Source organism: Anabrus simplex, chromosome 1 (genome assembly GCF_040414725.1).
Source record: "Anabrus simplex isolate iqAnaSimp1 chromosome 1, ASM4041472v1, whole genome shotgun sequence".
In the NCBI taxonomy this organism is placed as follows: domain Eukaryota; kingdom Metazoa; phylum Arthropoda; class Insecta; order Orthoptera; family Tettigoniidae; genus Anabrus; species Anabrus simplex.
In genome coordinates this window covers 243,361,871-243,380,498 of record NC_090265.1, presented here as the reverse complement: position 1 = coordinate 243,380,498, position 18,628 = coordinate 243,361,871, and the positions used below count along the sequence as shown (strand labels likewise).

Sequence of the window (18,628 nt, the reverse complement as noted above, 5' to 3'; positions counted from 1 at the left end):
AACCAATAGTCATGTTAAATGAAGCTCAACTGGACAGCGTTCCAGTTTTCAAATACTTGGGTAGCGTTATATCAAATGACAACCTAGCAAAACATGAGGTGAACAATCGAATCAATAAGGCAACACAATTTTACCACCAGGTAAGACACCTGCTGTGGGATGAGCAAATACCCATGAAAACAAAAATGACATTGTACAAGTCCTATTATACACCAATTCTTACATACAGTCTCGAAACCACAACACTGACCAATAGAGATAATTCCAAACTTCAGGCAGCTGAAATGAAATTCCTACGCACTATGATCCAGAAAACCAGGAAAGACAAGATTAGGAATGAGAAAATTAGAGAAGAAGTAGGAATAGACAATTCTCTCCTAAATAAGATTCAGATATCAAGACTGAAGTGGTTTGGTCACATGAAGAGGATGCCAGTAAACAGAACTGCAAGGAAGGAATTTGACAGAAAGGTAGAAGGAAGACGACCCGTGGGAAGGCCACGAAGGAAATGGATAGATTTAGTTAAGAGCGATGTAATGCTGAGAGGTCATGATTGGGACAAGTTGGTGGAGGAAGAATGGTACAAGGACAGGATGAGATGGAGGAGGCTCATATACCACACCCGGGAAACTGGAGATGGTTTAGGATGATGATGATGATGAGTAAATAGTACAAAGTTTGATAATGTCATATGAGTGATAAAGTCGTAGTGAAAAGGAGTGGAAATGTGCATTTTGTAGTCTATTTTAATTATGTTTAGAATATTTGGTTTTTCAATTGCGTCAAATATTGACTTCGACATTTTTGTTCACATGTAGGTTATTTACACCATGGCAAAAACTTCAAAGGAAAAGGTTCAGGCATACTGTGTCAGATTATCTGATGAGAAGAAAAGAGAAGTACAGGAAAAAGATTGTCTTAGGAAAGCAGCTGCAAGACAAAAGCAAAGTTCTGCAGTTTTGAAACAAGATAGAGAAAATGCTCATCTTTCAATGCGTAGGCTTCGAGAAGCTTGAAGAAAAGTGCAGGAACAATCACCACCTAAACACACTCCAATTACAGACCAGTCTCCTAGCATATCAGCTTATGGGTCTGTCCAGTCTCTTGGCCGGGCTGTGCAGAGGACTAAGAACGCTTTACCAAAAAGTCCTCGTAAGTGCAAGGCAGTTGTCAAGAAATTGGCATTAGCATTTGGATTCTTGATGAGATCAGTTATCGTTTACTGAAATCAAACAAGAGCATCTCAAAGTATGTAATGGATAATGTTTCATTTTATCAACGAGATGATATCTCTAATGTGTCCCCAGGAAGGAAAGATTTTGTTCGAGTGACTAATGAAGATAGCAGTAAAGAGAAAAAGCAATGCTGTTACATATTATACAACATTAAAGATTGCTTTGATATGTTTAAGAAAGTAAACTTTGGTAAATCAAAATTTTTTTCTTTGAGACCCCAGTATTGTCTACCACTATCCAAAACTCTACAAATCTTTGTCTATGTATGTACCATGAAAATATGGAATTAATAGTTGCAGCATTAAGACCTTTCTTTCCTGGGAACATAATTACTGATCCAGTAACAAATTTCCTGGCATGCAACATTAATAATTTGGATTGTGTTTTACGAACCTGCAGTAAATATCGATGGAAAGTTGATTACTTATTGACAACTTGTGAAGAAGACATCCTGACAGAAGAGGATCGGTAATACCAGCGGGCACGAGATTTGGATGGAAGAACTGTTCGTACCTGCATTTAGGATGCAACACTTAAGGATGTAATCGTAGCATTTGGGGAAAGTGTGCCTAAGTTGTCTTCCATCACTACATATAAAAGAGACAATCTGCCCATTTCAGGATGCTTCTTAACAGTCGGTCTGATAGGATGGGTCTTCTTCAGATCGACTTTAATGAGAATTATTCAATAATTCACAGAACTGAGATCCAGGGTGCACACTGATCCCATGACCAGTTAACATTATACACAGCATGCTTCTGGTATGAAACTCCAGATGGGAAAGAAGCTGTCAAATCATATGTAATAGTCTCGGACATCATGATAAATATGCAGTGCCTGTATTCAACGAACTGATAATGAAAGATATCAAATCCAGTGCACCAAGTATTCAAATCTTGAATATATTCTCTGATGGTGCAGGGCAGCACTTTAAACAATGATTCACACTGTCATATGCATCATCTGCACCTGTTCCCATCAACTGGCATTTTTTTGTGACCAGTCATGGAAAGGGGGGCAGTAGATGGTATAGGTGAGACATCAAACGAAATGTATATGATGGAGTCCGTGGTGGCAAATTTGCTCCAGTAGATGCAAAGTAAGTTATAGAATGTGCCACCATTTTATCAAACAATATACACATTCCTTTTGTTCCTGGTATTAGCATTGCTAACAAAAAGGAAGAGCTGGATGCTTTTTGGAAAGATACACCAAAAATTCCAGACATTCACAAGATTCACTGCATTCGATGCCAGGAGCCAATGCCAGTGAAAATATCAATTACATCAGATGAGGAGGGAAAACCATTTTCATTCAGACCCTATGCAAGTGAACTAGAAGTTGTACCAGCTTCGCGATCAGAGAGAGTTTTCGGTGTTTGTGAGAAATGGTATGCAGTAAACTGGCCTAAACTAAACTATTGGTTCCTTGGTCGTGCCATTTCAGTTGATAATGAGGAGAGATCTGTAACATTTCATTTCCTTGAACAGAGAGCACCTGGGGTCAATCAATTCAAAGATGTGAATGATGTTAATAGTGTACCCGTTAGTGACATATTTTACTGCCTTTCTGATGCACCTTGTCCAATGTCATCTTCACGCTCCAAATGCCTCAGAGTGAGTGAGAGTGATTTAAAAAATACAGAATCACATTTCCAGGGCTTGTAGAACTAAAAAATATATATTCAGGATCAGTTAATGTAATGCAGATAAAAATGTTAGTCTGTAACTATAATTTGTTAGTCCGTAACTTTCTTTGTGATGTATTAATTTAAAAAAAAAAATGTGCTAGCATTGGAATTTGAATTGTATAAGCAATACTAATGTTGCTGATTCTTTTTCCATAATGAATACGAAAATAGAAGAAAAGAGATGAAGAGGAATTTTCAATTACCATAATAGCTATGATAGTTCTGTCCATTTCAGTTAGTCCGTAACCAATGATTTCTTCTCACATTTATCATAAAGTATGTCATCAGGTAATTTCTCTCCACCTACATATACTACAGAATGTATAGTTTATTGAGTCATAGGTTATTGGATCCTTGTTTTCATACCTTGTGGCAGACAAATGAGTGAATGTGTCATCTATGTGTTAGTCCATAACCATGGAATGACCCAATTATGGATTTGCAACCTGAGATACTATTAAGAAAATCAATTTATTGTTTTACAAAAATACCAATTAATATTATGTTTCAGAAACGTGATGTTCCAGACTTCCTTTGTGGGAAAATTAGCTTTGAAATCCTCCGGGAACCTGTGATCACTCCTAGTGGTATTACGTATGAGAGGAAAGATATAGAAGAACATCTGCAGGTTTGTGTTTTACTCACACAACTTCTATTTCACAGACTGTATTGATGTATATATGTTTTTAAAAATTAATATTTTTTGTGTATTTTCTACATAAATTTGACACTACCTAGGAGTGGTCATGCACATGATTGTGCTATGGCTATGGAGCCAAGCTCTACATTTGGGAGAGAGTGGATTCAAACCCCACTGTTGGCTGTCCTGAGAATGATTTTACGTAGTTTCCCATTTTCACTCCAGGCAACTGCTGTGGGACAATTCCTGTTCATAGGCCACAGCCGATTCGTTCCACTTCCCTGCCCTGCTTCATTCACAGTCATTCATTTCCATCTTTATTAGTTACTTAACTGAAGTTTGTGACAGGAAGGGCATCTGGCCATAAAAAATGCCATATAATTCATTTCACTTCATCCCCAATCCCATATCAGGAAATGGGTCTAAGGGGTAGACATAATACACTGACGTTCTCTCATAATATGCTTGTTTTCAGTTGGATAAACAATACAGAAGTATAAATTCCTGAGTATTTCTTGGCCAATACAGATATTATTTTGAAAAAGAAAAAGAAGAAGAAACAAAGTAGGGTGCATCATTATCCCCTTCCACTCGTGTGTCGAGCTGAGGTCGACAGCCGTCACTTATCGTTATAGTTCATGTGTCGACACAATGTTTTGCTGTTCGTTGCTAGGTTACCTGACATGCTAGAGCTTTTGTACTTCGTTTTGTTAGTGCTGATCCTTTCTGGAAACAGAAAGAAACCAAATAGTGTTTTAATTTCTCTTTGTTCGGCAAAATTGCTCAGTTTCCTTGACACTGGAAAGCAGTCATGGTGAAGCAACATGGTGGGGCACAGTCTGACCGAAGCTGAGATTCTTGCGTCTACTTTGGCTGATTTTGATGATAGTGACAATGAAAGTGATGTAAATTTTGAATCTGGTGATGAAAGTGATATATCCATTAGTAATCCAAGTGACGATATTGATATCAGCGTCGCAAGAAATCATGGAGAAGGTGATAATATTATGACTTGTCCCGGTCCCAGTCATACAGAGCTGACTTCAAACATACCTTGGAGGTCGTGAAGAACGGGTGATGCAGGATTACACAAATTTCCTTACAGGTTAGTCAGTTGATTCGTAAGTTGTGGCAATAGACCTAAAATAGAACTAGAGTACTGCCAGCTATTTTTTACTTATCAGTTGCTAACCCTATTGTCCATGAGACAAACAAATTGCCAAAATGAAAATACAGCAAAATACTCCACTTCAGAAGAGACCTGGTTTTGTTGAAAAGCTGTGACTTTAGAAGAGCTGAAGGCATTTATTCGTGTAATTATCAACATGGGGATGAACAGTAATGCAGAAATGCAGGATTATTTTAGTGAAAACTAGTTGGATAAGCAGGTGTTCTACAAAGATGTGTTCTCTAGACAGATTTCTACAGATATTCTGGAATCTCCATTTTTCTTTCCCTGATGCTGATAAGGCAGGCCCACAATCTAGAGGTTCGAAGGTCAGAAATATAGTGTCGTACCTGGACACGAAATTCAGGGAACACTTCATTCCAGGAAAGAATCTGAGTGTTGATGAAAGCACTGTAGGCTTCAAGGGTCGCGCCACGTTCAAGTGTTACAATAAGCAGAAACCAATAAAGTGGGGACTCCGTATATATGCACTGTCAGACTTGAGTACTGGATACGTATGTGCGATTGAACCACCACACAATCACTTGTTAGGCCCATTTTACCCTTCACTTGCGGGATAATTATTCATTTGGTTACAAAAGTTTTGCAAGCCACCAACAAAGCTGGGTTTCATGTCTTTGCGGACTGGTTCTATACTAGATACGAACTTGCAGCTGAGCTACTGAAACTAAAGGTCCATATTACAGGCAGTGTAACGGTAAATAGGAAAGGTCTGCCATTACTAGTCAGAAAAGCCGCAACAAAGAGAATGAAACAACGTTACAACTCCGAACAGATAACACTTCATGCTTGGTTTGGAAGAAGATTATTGTTATGTTGTCCACTTTCTATGACAATTCCACTCAGCCTGTGCAAAGAATAAGATGTCAAGGTGCCGAGGAAATTGTACAGAAACCTACTGTCATATGTGCTTATAATCAATACATGGGGGGGGGGTTGATCTTTCTGACCACTATGCTAGCTCATACCCATTCACACGTAAGTCAGTGAAGTGGTAGAGAAAAATGTTCTTCTGACTTCTGGAGATAACACTAGTGAATGCCTTCCTACACTTCAAAGAAGGTAAGAATGAAATGAGCCATCTGAAGTGCAGGAAAATCGTGGTAAGACAACTTGTAGGAAATGTGCAGAACACACAGAACAGGAGAAGGGGAAGACCTTCCTCAACAGATGAAGAAGCGAGGCTGAATGGCAAGCTGCACCTGTTGTACCCCCATCCCGAAGGAAAAACTAAAGATTGCAAGGTTTGCAGTGACAGGAAAGTTGTTGGAGGGAGGCGAGAGACAGTCCACTTATGTAAAACCTGTGAAAATTAACCAGGGCTCCATCCAGGCATTTGCTTTGAATGCTTCGACACACTCAAGACATTTCAACAATGATAAAGGTGTTTTAATTTATTCCACCTATTCAATACTTATATTATCACGTATAGTTGTTACGTAATTAAATTCTTAGTTACATGGGACATGTTTCGCCCTCAATTAAGGGCATCTTCAGCCTAAATACAATAATCAAAAATACAACTAAATTAAAAGTGGACGTTAAATACAATCATCAAAAATACAACTAAAATAAAAAGTGGAAGTTAAAAGTTTAGTCTGTTCTTAAAATTCAGAACAATAAAATTGTGAAAAATGATAAAATAAAAAGATGCTAATGGAAAACTGTCTTATGATTAAACTATAATCTTGTCAGAGACTAAAACTTCTATTAAAATTCGAATTAAAACAGTTCATATAAAATATTGGAAAATCAAAGTGGTAGTAATAAAAAGCCAACGACATGAGGGCGTGTACACAAGCATAAACTTGATTGTCATGAATACAATCTTTTCAAGGCCGTTGATGAAATTCGTAGTAAGTAAGGCAGAAGCATCTATTGAAAAATTGTAAGAGGCCGTTAGCACCGGTAGGTAATAAAATGGCTGAATCCTTGCCAGAAAATGTCAACAGATGCAGAAATAAGTTTTCTGTAAGAAAAGGAAAAGAAGAAATAAGAAATGGAACGTAAGGAGAGAATTCAGTCTTACATAATTTTGAAACAGATGAGGACTTACATGTAAGTGGAAGTTGTTATTTCTTAACTACTGTTGAGTTGGTTGCTGCCCGTCTGTTGGCTCTAAGTCTGGTGTTATAACTGTGCTGCAGAGGCGGTAGCGAACTCGGAGGGGAAGGAATAGGGGAGTGCGGAAGGGAGGAGAGGATGGGTGGAGTCAAATGTGACGAGGCTGACAAAGGGGCGGAGTCAACTGCATTGCTGGAAGTAGGCCTAATATCTGTAGGTATGGGAGGAGTATTAGGGTTTGAAGAATTAAATATATTAGGTATCCTAAATTTATTCGAACTAACTGACTTTAATAATTTCGGCATTAATTCATGTAACATACTTTTATTGTCCGTGGTTTCATTGAGATTCTTTTGCTTATTGTACGTCTGATCTAAATAGATGTATAAACTTTCTAATTCATTCAGCATTCTTCCTTTTTGTATGTTTCTAATTATCGTTAAGTCTTTCTCTATGGATTCAAATCTGTGGCCAGTCTCCCTCATATGCAAACTCATCGCTGAGTATTTCCTATGTTTTTCCGCGTTAACATGTTCCATGTATCTTGTCATAAAATTTCTCCCAGTCTGTCCAACATATGAAAAATTACACTGAGTACATTTAAGTCTGTATACTCCCGATCCTAAATAACGATTCTTATCATAATTAACTTTTTTATGATTAAAGAATATGGACTGGTTAGTATTAGTAGTTTTAAAAGCTATATTAAAATTATGTTTCTTGAATACGCTAGTAATCTGGTGTATAGCTGGATTATTAAAAGTGAATGTAGCATACTCAGTTTTTTTGGTCTTTTCTGGTATCAGATTCGTAGATAATTTGTTCTTAATTTTATTGATTAATTTGTTGATCATTTCTATTTTGAAACCATTTTGTTTAGCGAGGTATCTAATATAATTCAATTCTTTCTTCAAATTCATGGGAGATAGAGGGATTCTAAATGCTCTATAAATTAGACTGTGAAAAGATGCTTGTTTATGTGAACTCGGGTGTAAAGAGGAATTGTTTATAGTTGTAGATGATTGTGTCGGTTTTCTAAATATTTGGAAATCAAAAGTGTTAACCTTACGCGTAACTGTTATATCTAGAAAATTCAATGAGTTATCGACTTCGTCCTCTTTCGTGAATTTCAAATTAGGTTCGATTTCATTTAATTTATTTAAGATTTCTTGACTATTAGTGACATCTTTGTTTATGATTACAAATGTATCATCTACATATCTCAACCATAAATCTATTCCTTTAATTTTTGCTATTATTTCATTGTGTTCGATTGAATCCATAAATATGTCGGCAAGGATGCCCGATATTGGGTCACCCATTGCTAATCCACTCTGTTTATAAATATTATTGTTAAATGTGAAGTAGTTATTGTCTAATACGAACTTTAACAATCTAGTGAATTCTTCTACTTCCATTTTACTAAGATTACTGTGTTTACAAATATTATCATGAATGATATTAACAGTTTTATCTGTCGGAATATTCGGGAACATATTCACTACGTCATACGAACACATCATCTGGTTTGGAAGTACGCCAAATCCAAGCAAAATGTCACACAAGTCAATGGAATTTCTTAATGGTTGTTTATTATTAAAAGTGTAATGCCTTTTCAAAAAATTGTGAATGTATTTGGAGACTTTATACGTGGGAGAATTACGGCAATTGATAATCGGACGAATCGGAATATCTTTTTTATGTATTTTGGGCATAGCTCTAGTTTCCGGGAGCCTAGGATTCATATTGACAAGTTTTAATTGTTCTTGTTCAGTAAAGAGAGATGTGGATCTTTTAAGTAAGGCTTTTAAGTTGCGTTGAATTTTAGTTAGCGGATTTTTTGTTACTAATGTGTATTTATTATTATCAAAAAAATCTTCAGTTTTTTTGATATATGTATCTTTATCCATCAAAACGATCGCACCCCCCTTGTCAGCCTTGGTTACTATAATATTGTTATCTTCAATTTTCGATTTCATGTTTTTTATTGTTTTCTGTTGTTTGGGATCAAAATTGGAATAAATTTCTTTAGCCAGTCTGGGTAATTTCTTCTTTAACTCCAATCTTACTTCATCTTGTACATCGCGTGGGAGTTTTGATATGTTCGCCTCCGCTTCTGCAACTGTGTTAATGATATCTATTTCTCTATCTTTATTAGGCCAATTGTATTTTGGACCCTTTTTAAGTAGGTCATTCTCTCCTTCCGTAAATTTTACCTTGGTCAAGTTAACTACCGTGGGAGTGACATTGTCCGATGGGCCCTTAATTTGTTCTTGTTTCGTTTGTTTACTACGACGTATTTGTGTGTCTATTAAATGATTCAATTTCTTATTCAATGTATCCTGTTTCTTACTAAGTGCGTATGTTAATTTGTGTTCCATGTGTTGATAAAAAGACTGCCATTCTAATGGGGCTAAATCCTGTGTCACCGCTAAGTGAACGTTATATAATTGCAAATTCAATTTGGACTTCTTCCTGTAATATGCTATGATTTCATTTTTTTGAAGAAAGAATTGAATTATATTAGATACCTCGCTAAACAAAATGGTTTCAAAATAGAAATGATCAACAAATTAATCAATAAAATTAAGAACAAATTATCTACGAATCTGATACCAGAAAAGACCAAAAAAACTGAGTATGCTACATTCACTTTTAATAATCCAGCTATACACCAGATTACTAGCGTATTCAAGAAACATAATTTTAATATAGCTTTTAAAACTACTAATACTAACCAGTCCATATTCTTTAATCATAAAAAAGTTAATTATGATAAGAATCGTTATTTAGGATCGGGAGTATACAGACTTAAATGTACTCAGTGTAATTTTTCATATGTTGGACAGACTGGGAGAAATTTTATGACAAGATACATGGAACATGTTAACGCGGAAAAACATAGGAAATACTCAGCGATGAGTTTGCATATGAGGGAGACTGGCCACAGATTTGAATCCATAGAGAAAGACTTAACGATAATTAGAAACATACAAAAAGGAAGAATGCTGAATGAATTAGAAAGTTTATACATCTATTTAGATCAGACGTACAATAAGCAAAAGAATCTCAATGAAACCACGGACAATAAAAGTATGTTACATGAATTAATGCCGAAATTATTAAAGTCAGTTAGTTCGAATAAATTTAGGATACCTAATATATTTAATTCTTCAAACCCTAATACTCCTCCCATACCTACAGATATTAGGCCTACTTCCAGCAATGCAGTTGACTCCGCCCCTTTGTCAGCCTCGTCACATTTGACTCCACCCATCCTCTCCTCCCTTCCGCACTCCCCTATTCCTTCCCCTCCGAGTTCGCTACCGCCTCTGCAGCACAGTTATAACACCAGACTTAGAGCCAACAGACGGGCAGCAACCAACTCAACAGTAGTTAAGAAATAACAACTTCCACTTACATGTAAGTCCTCATCTGTTTCAAAATTATGTAAGACTGAATTCTCTCCTTACGTTCCATTTCTTATTTCTTCTTTTCCTTTTCTTACAGAAAACTTATTTCTGCATCTGTTGACATTTTCTGGCAAGGATTCAGCCATTTTATTACCTACCGGTGCTAACGGCCTCTTACAATTTTTCAATAGATGCTTCTGCCTTACTTACTACGAATTTCATCAACGGCCTTGAAAAGATTGTATTCATGACAATCAAGTTTATGCTTGTGTACACGCCCTCATGTCGTTGGCTTTTTATTACTACCACTTTGATTTTCCAATATTTTATATGAACTGTTTTAATTCGAATTTTAATAGAAGTTTTAGTCTCTGACAAGATTATAGTTTAATCATAAGACAGTTTTCCATTAGCATCTTTTTATTTTATCATTTTTCACAATTTTATTGTTCTGAATTTTAAGAACAGACTAAACTTTTAACTTCCACTTTTTATTTTAGTTGTATTTTTGATGATTGTATTTAACGTCCACTTTTAATTTAGTTGTATTTTTGATTATTGTATTTAGGCTGAAGATGCCCTTAATTGAGGGCGAAACATGTCCCATGTAACTAAGAATTTAATTACGTAACAACTATACGTGATAATATAAGTATTGAATAGGTGGAATAAATTAAAACACCTTTATCATTGTTGAACTGTTAAATTTTCAATACGGACCTAAAATGAGGTTTATAACATGTAACACTCAAGACATACCGTTAAGAAAGTGAAAAGCATTATTTTGTGTCATGTAAATACCAATAATAGATAAGTAAAATTAAAAATCCACCTTTTCAATACTAATATTAAACTAAACAAGTTATAACATTTACTTGGAACTAGTTTTGACACTGGTGAGCGTCATCTTCAGCCAAATATGAGAACAGGCAATCGTAAATAAACATATCATCATTATAATTATCAATGCACATATAAACACTCTTAATATGGGACTTATGATGTCCTTAAAAGTATCTGGAGAAAACTTCAAATAATCACAATTTCAAAATCATGAAGTCAAGATTAGAACGACACTTAACGCAACATAATTCTTTTCACACAAGTTAGAACTTTGAAAGTATTGACTTTGACTTAGAACTGTAAGATTCTCAAATAAATAAAATGTGTTGTCATAAATGAAAGGTTATACAAAGGTCGAACCACATACAGAGTTTCTCTGTAAATATGACAGTCCCTATTAGAACGACACTTTAACATAACATAAATATTTAACTCAAGATGGAATCTTGAAAGGCGAAAGTCCTGAGTTCTACTTAGAGTAGGAAGATTCACAATTTAAATAAAAGGTCTAGGTCTTGTCACAATTGATCAGAAGTTCAACGGATGAAACATGTATAAAGTTCCTTTATAAACATTAAAATTATTCTTTAAAAAAAAACTGTGAACAGTTGCCTGTTTTAAATGTTGTAAATTGTTTCTATGGAAACTGTACTACAGTTGTGGATAGTTTCCTTTAATTTGAATATTGAAATCTATTTAAAAAGGTGGAAGTTTTAATATTAATAAGAACTTCAAGGAAATTTTTCTCAGTTCAATGCAGGGTCAAAGGAGTAAAAAGAAGAATAGAGAAAAGTAAATCATGCAAAAAGGAACAGGGGGAAGTAAAAGTTTAAAATTAAATTAACCCTGACAGTAACACGTCTATAAATGTTGCTTTACTTACACCGCACTTCTCGAAGACGTGCCACTCAAAGCCTATTATTTGAAGTTACGTTAAAGTTATCAAATGGAATGAACAAGAAATAGTGGTGGTGGAGGGGATAAATCTCCCCTCTCTTTGAGCATTAGATGGCGTTCATTCGCACGACACGTCAGAAAGTCGTATGGTGTAACTGTCAGGGTTAAATAAATTGTCAGGTTGAAAAGGAAAGAGAAGAAGATAGGGGGATAAGAGGTGAAACAGGTGAGAGAGAGAAGGGAACTATGGAAGGGTATAGCAAAGGATATGTCTAACTTAAGAAAGTGTTATGCATAATAGGAAAGACAGAGTTGCAGTTAGAAGTTTTGTTATTAGTAAGAAGTAAAATAAGAAAATCAAACAAAATTTTGGATTTTTCGGAGATTTCATTTAAATTTAGGTCCGCATTAAAATATTGGTCCAAGTGACTGTAACAATTTTCGTAACATCAAGCAAGGGACCTTTGTTTAGGACCTCCAGTATCTCAATATCTTGATCGAATTGTGTAAAGGTATGATTAGAATCCTTCATATGTTGGCCTACTGCAGAAAACCTGTTATATTTTATTGCATTAACGTGTTCCGTGTACCTGATTTTGAAGCAACGACTTGTTTGACCCACATATGAGCAAGAACAGTCATTACAGCAAAACCTATTTAAAAAAGAGTTGGCCTTATTAATACAGGAGGGGTTGTGCAAAATATGCAACCTTCCGTTGTTAGTACGAAAAGAAATCTTAACATTGTGTTTTTTGAAAATATTTGTGACTTTATATAAATCTTTGTTAAAAGTAAATGTTGGAAATGTAATAGGATTTGGTTTGTTTCTTGGTAAGGTGGTTTTTACGACGATACCTAATTTGTTAATAATTCTTTCAGTAAAGGCCTCTTTGAAGCCATTAGATTTAGCTATAGAGCGGATGATTTTTAATTCTCTATTCAAATCGGTTTTGGACACGAGAATCTGGAAAGCGCATTTTACCAGACTATAATACATGGTGCTCTTGTGCGTTTGAGGGTGACATGAGTCATATCTAATGGTAGTAGCCGTTAGAGTTGGTTTTCTGTAAATACTATAGGTAAAAGAGGAGGGCGTAGGGTTGTGGCAACCATATCGCCCAGTGGGAAAACACTGCAATCAGCCACCCGAGTATCGGCGGGAAAACCATAACCTTTTGGGTTAGGAGGAAATATATGCCCACAGCCACGAACATCTTGAGGCACCTCTCGATCTCAACAATCGAGTTGTATTTTCGTGATCTTTCCCAAAAGATCACCACTAGTTGTATTTTCAACTTGTAACCCTAGCATGATGGAACACGCGCTACCAATGCAACTACTGCCCCAGGCCCCGGACGCTGGTCCAGTTTCTCCCGATCGTCGGATTCTGGGGGATCGGGAACATCATGCTTCAGAGAAGGATCGGATCTTCTCAAAATCTCTTTTTGCCCCAAAAAGAGGAACTTCCTTTGTACTATAAACATCAACACCCTGCTGAAAACGGGAAAGCTCAAAGAACTGACTGACGCCATGGACAAATTTGATATTCAAATCCTAGCGGTCCAAGAAACCAGATTTCAAGATGAGAACCACTTTGAAAACTTCAGGATATTTAAGGGTAAACCGGCCATAAATACAAAGGGAATTTATCAATACTTGCAGTAAGGAAAACCATCTTAGGTTCAGTCATCGACTTTACATCACCAAGTGAAAGAATCTCAGTGCTTACCGTGAAATCAAGCAACAAGGCATATGCCTTGATAAATGCCCATGCCCCCACTTACATAGACAATAAGAAAAATCCTCAGAAAGTAGAAGACTTTTGGGAACTGCTTGAAGAAACTACTAGCAAGATCCCTAAACATCAAATTAAAATCTTATTAGGGGACTTCAATGCACAGGTTGGCAGAGAGAAGAAATACAGATCAATCATAGGACTTCATCCTGCACATCGGCGGACTGATAAGAATGGAGAACGTCTAATAAGCTTTTATACATCATTCATGCTGAGACTCATGTCCACGCACATTATGAGACCTTTACATAAAAAGAAAACTTGGAGATCACCTAACCCATTGCTAGGGGAATTCCAGATTGATCATGTTGCTATTTCTGTAAAGAATATGCTTGAGATTCAGAATGTTAAAGTACGGAAGGGAGTTGTCGATTCAGATCACTACCTTACGCAAATCAAGGTTAGGTTCCAACCAAACAGATCCAGACCTAAAGGCAGCCGATTTCCAAGAGTGGATCCGAACTGCCGGAGGAAGAACGTTGACATTTTCGTACGTGACATACACGATCAAGATCCCAAGGTATGGCCAGATATTCGCAACACATTACAGTCATCAGCAATGAAATTCGGACAGCCACCCAGAAAACGTAAACAGATGGTGGAACACAACCTGTGATGAAGCTATCAATGACAGAATCAAAGCATGGAATCAATGGAATGGACATAGAACAGTTGACAGATGGCAGAATTTCCTTAAGACTCAAAAACTGACCTCAAAAACAATCCACCGCAAAAAACGTGCATATGAGAAAAACAGACTCGCAGAGATAGAACAGGATTTCCAGAAAAACAACACTCGGAGTTTCTACAAGACATTTCATGAGGACTTATCAGGGTACAAACCACCAACACTAAGTTTTCGTCGACCTAACGGATCACCAGAGACAAACAGTAAAGAGAACAGCAAGATACTGGCTGACTATTTCCAAAATCTACTGAACTGCGATCCACCAATTGAAAGACTACAGTTTGAAAAACCTCCACCAAATCCAGACTCACAGCCCCCAACAACTCAAGAAATAAAAGAGATAATCAAATCGCTCAAAAATAATAAAGCCCCTGGGAACGATGGCATAACTGCAGAAATGTTGAAAATAGGAGGAGATGACCTCATCAGAAGAATTCATACGCTCTTAACAGAAATATGGGAGACCATGTTGATTCCGAAGGACTGGAAGAATGCCATTATCCATCCGTTACATAAGAAAGGCGATCGAGCTGACCCCAACAACTACAGAGGCATATCCCTTTTACCAGTTATATACAAGGTTCTATCTAAAGCGCTATTAAACAGAGTAGAACAACAAACAGATCATTTGATTGGTGAATACCAAGCAGGCTTCAGAAAAGGTAGATCGTGTTCTGAGCTAATTTGGAGTCTGAAGACGATATTAAGGATACGCCGCAGGACCACCACATTTGTCACCTTTGTAGACTTTAAGAAGGCGTATGACTCTATCGACATACAAACTGTTGTAGACATCCTAGGAGAGCTCAGTGTGGACAAGAAAACCAAAGAATTAATTCGCCAGACTCTCACAGACACATCATCTCAAGTGAAGTTTCTAGGTGAACTATCAGAGCCTTTTGAAGTGCATACAGGAGTTCGACAAGGAGATGGCCTTTCCCCAATCCTTTTTAGTGTTAGACAAAGTCATCAGGGAATGGGGAAAAGAAATCGAAGGTATAAACATTGGTACTTGGGGACAGAGAATTAACGTGAAGTGCCTAGCTTTTGTTGATGATCTACCTATCTTTATCAAGACTAGTGAAGAAACCAGGTATGCTGTAGAGAAGTCGCATGAGATAGCATCAAAGACAGGCCTCCAAATATCGTATGAGAAGACTCATATCATGGCTAATAGACACCAGAATATCCAAAGATCTCCACTACAGACAAGTTATGGAATAATCACACAGGTCCCTTCCTTCAAATATCTAGGAGAAATCATTGTACCATCCGGATTGGACAGGAAAGCTAATTTAGAAAGAGTACCACCAAACTCCTGAAAGCATACCGAATAACATGGAACCACTACAATAAAAGAGTAATGTCACAAAATGCAAAACCTGGCATTACAAGACTGTTGTTCTTCCAGAAGCCTTGTATGCCTCAGAAACCACATCTCTAGGAGGCCACTCTAAAATTGATGAAATTGAAAAACAAGAACGAAAAATTCTGAGGAAAATATATGGCCCCGTTCATGTAAATGGTATACGGATCAAAAGGAAAACTGTAGAGTTGTACAAAGCAGTCGACAAGTTCACAGATTTGCAAGTAATCAGCTTCATTTTCCATATCAAAATCTAATCACTAAGTTTTACAATATTAAAATTCTTCCACCGTTTTGATACTTTTTTATTTGCCTTTTGACAAATTTTTATTTCTCAACAGTACATGTTTCGTTCCTTATTTAGGAACATCCTCAGCTGTTATTGTAGCTTAGGTGAATTGCTAAGATTTTAAGCACATTAATTTGCAGGTACATTGATTCACTTAAAAACTACTAAAATACCAATTAAATTAAATGATATTGAAAACAATGTAGGGGTTAGTGTGTTAATGATATGAGAACGGATGTTAACATGGTTGGTCAGCTTAAAAACTATGTCTATTCATTTGAATAGTTTAACCGCAAACAGACATTTTAATGTAACAAAATGAACAAAAATTTTTTAACAACTATTCAAATGAATAGACATAGCTTTCAAGCTGACCAACCATGTAATCATCCTTTCTCATATCATTAACACACTAACCCCTACATTATTTTTAATATCATTCAATTTAATTGGTATTTTAGTAGTTTTTAAGTGAATCAATGTACCTGCAAATTAACGTGTTTAAAATCTTAGCAATTCACCTAAGCTATAATAACAGCTGAGGATGTTCCTAAATAAGGAACGAAATGTGTACTGTTGAGAAATAAAAATTTGCCAAAAGGTAAATAAAAAAGTATCAAAACGGTGGAAGAATTTTAATATTGTAAAACTTAGTGAAGTTCACAGATACCGTACGCAGGAGACGATTGAAATTCTAATGCCACATCTGTAGAATGGACGACACTAGATATGCAAAAAGATTGCTTGGTATAATTAATTCAAAGAAGGTCAAAATAAGCTGGTTTGAGGAAATAAAGCAGGACTTAAAAGAAATGAACATCACAGAAGATGTCATCAGGGATCGCAAGGCTTTTGGGAATCTGGTTGCAAAGCACACGTTCACGGAAAAGGCTAAAAGAACCACAGGGAAACAATGGACGAAAGAACGCAAGAAACAGCATAACAAGTTCATGAAGAGATTTTGGGAGGAGAAGAAGAAAGGAAAACCTTCATCAAGCTAACAAGTTCCAACGCGCTCTGTAAACGGGCATAACGAAGAAAGAAGAAAAGAGGAGGGATATGTATTAATTGTTAAATCCAGAAAATTAATTGATCGATTACTTTCCGATTCCAGGGTGAATTTGATGTGCTGATCTATGCTATTAAGGTTTTTTAGGGTAGAATGTGCGTCAGTAGAACGTTCATCTAAGTTTACAAACGTGTCGTTCACATACCTGTTCCAGAACTGAATATTAGCAAATTTAACATCCTTATCAGTTACAGAATGCTGTAGATAATTGAGGTAAATCTCAACTAAAATTCCCGAGGCCAGTGACCCCATCACCAAACCACCTTGTTTGTAAACGACATTGTCGAATGTGAAGTAATTATTATTAATTAAAAATCTTAGGATTGTCATAAAGTCTTGAATTTCCAGTTTGCTAAGCTGACTGTCGGCAAGTAAATTTCCTTCGATAATAGGGAAAAAGTAAGCTAGTATTTAGACTCAGGTACTTGTTAACAATATCGTAGACAGAGGTGCCAACTATTATGGATTGTCCGTAATGATTACGGATTTCACTTCGCGATGACGGGATTACGGTCGAAGGGGAAATTATTACAGGAAAGCAACATTGTCACAGTAAAAAATAATTTCTGCAAAAAAAAGGAAAGAAGTAAAAAATGTTCAATCCCTTAGAGCATTACTAGTCAACCCTCCTCGTTTCAATGTTTGTAAGTTGGCAACTAAACATATTTGAGTTATTTGGTCGTCACTTTGTTTTATGTCCCGCGTGCGTTGTGAAATCACGGCCAGCTATATAGATATACGCTGCTCTCTAGCATGATGCGGGAATGACGTATTTTGAAATATGTTAGTACTCGTTGGCTCTCGCTTCTTCAGTCTATTGATAGAGTTCTTGAGCAGTGGGAAGCTTTGACACTCATGTTTTGTAGTGAGACCCACCTAAAAATGAGACCACCAAGCAGTTTGAAACTATGAAATCTTTCATACAAGACCCACACAAAAAACTGTTTTGCTACTTTCTTCAGAGTACACTTCCTGTTTTTAACTCTGTGAATATATTTCTGCAACAAGATGCTCCAGCCATACATCTTCTTAGGAGGAAACTTACTGGTCTTTTAACTGACCTATCGGTCAGATTTGTTCAGCCATGTTCTCTTCAGTCAGAATCTACCTCCCTTTTGAGTGTTGAATTCAAGAGGAGGAAATACCAGAAAGCCAATGAGGACTTGGTAATTGGAGCAAAAGCTAGGGCATACTTGAAAGATAATGACTGTAATGAACAGATGTTTTATAATTCTGTCAGAGAGTTTTATATGGCAGCTTGCCATTACCAGGAAATTTCCCCTTGATGATGAATTTCTTCATCATGCCGAAGTTGTAGACATCTCAGAATGAAGGTTTCCTATTCATCTCTTGAATATTTTGTTCGAAGATTCTCAACTTTGGTCAAGGAAAGTGAACATAACAAACTTGAAGAGGAATTTGCAGCTTACCAGTGTGATACTTTCTCCGA

The 18,628-nt window shown here is 36.4% G+C and overlaps 1 protein-coding gene across 1 annotated transcript in view; it reads left to right on the top strand.

The window, feature by feature from the left end:
• STUB1 (STIP1 homology and U-box containing protein 1) overlaps positions 1-18,628 on the top strand; it is a 223,738-nt gene that overhangs the window by 157,201 nt on the left and 47,909 nt on the right. The window contains exon 6 of the mRNA XM_067141521.2: positions 3,437-3,553. Within this exon, the coding sequence (XP_066997622.1) occupies positions 3,437-3,553 (117 nt within the window). The remainder of the gene's footprint in view (positions 1-3,436; positions 3,554-18,628) is intronic.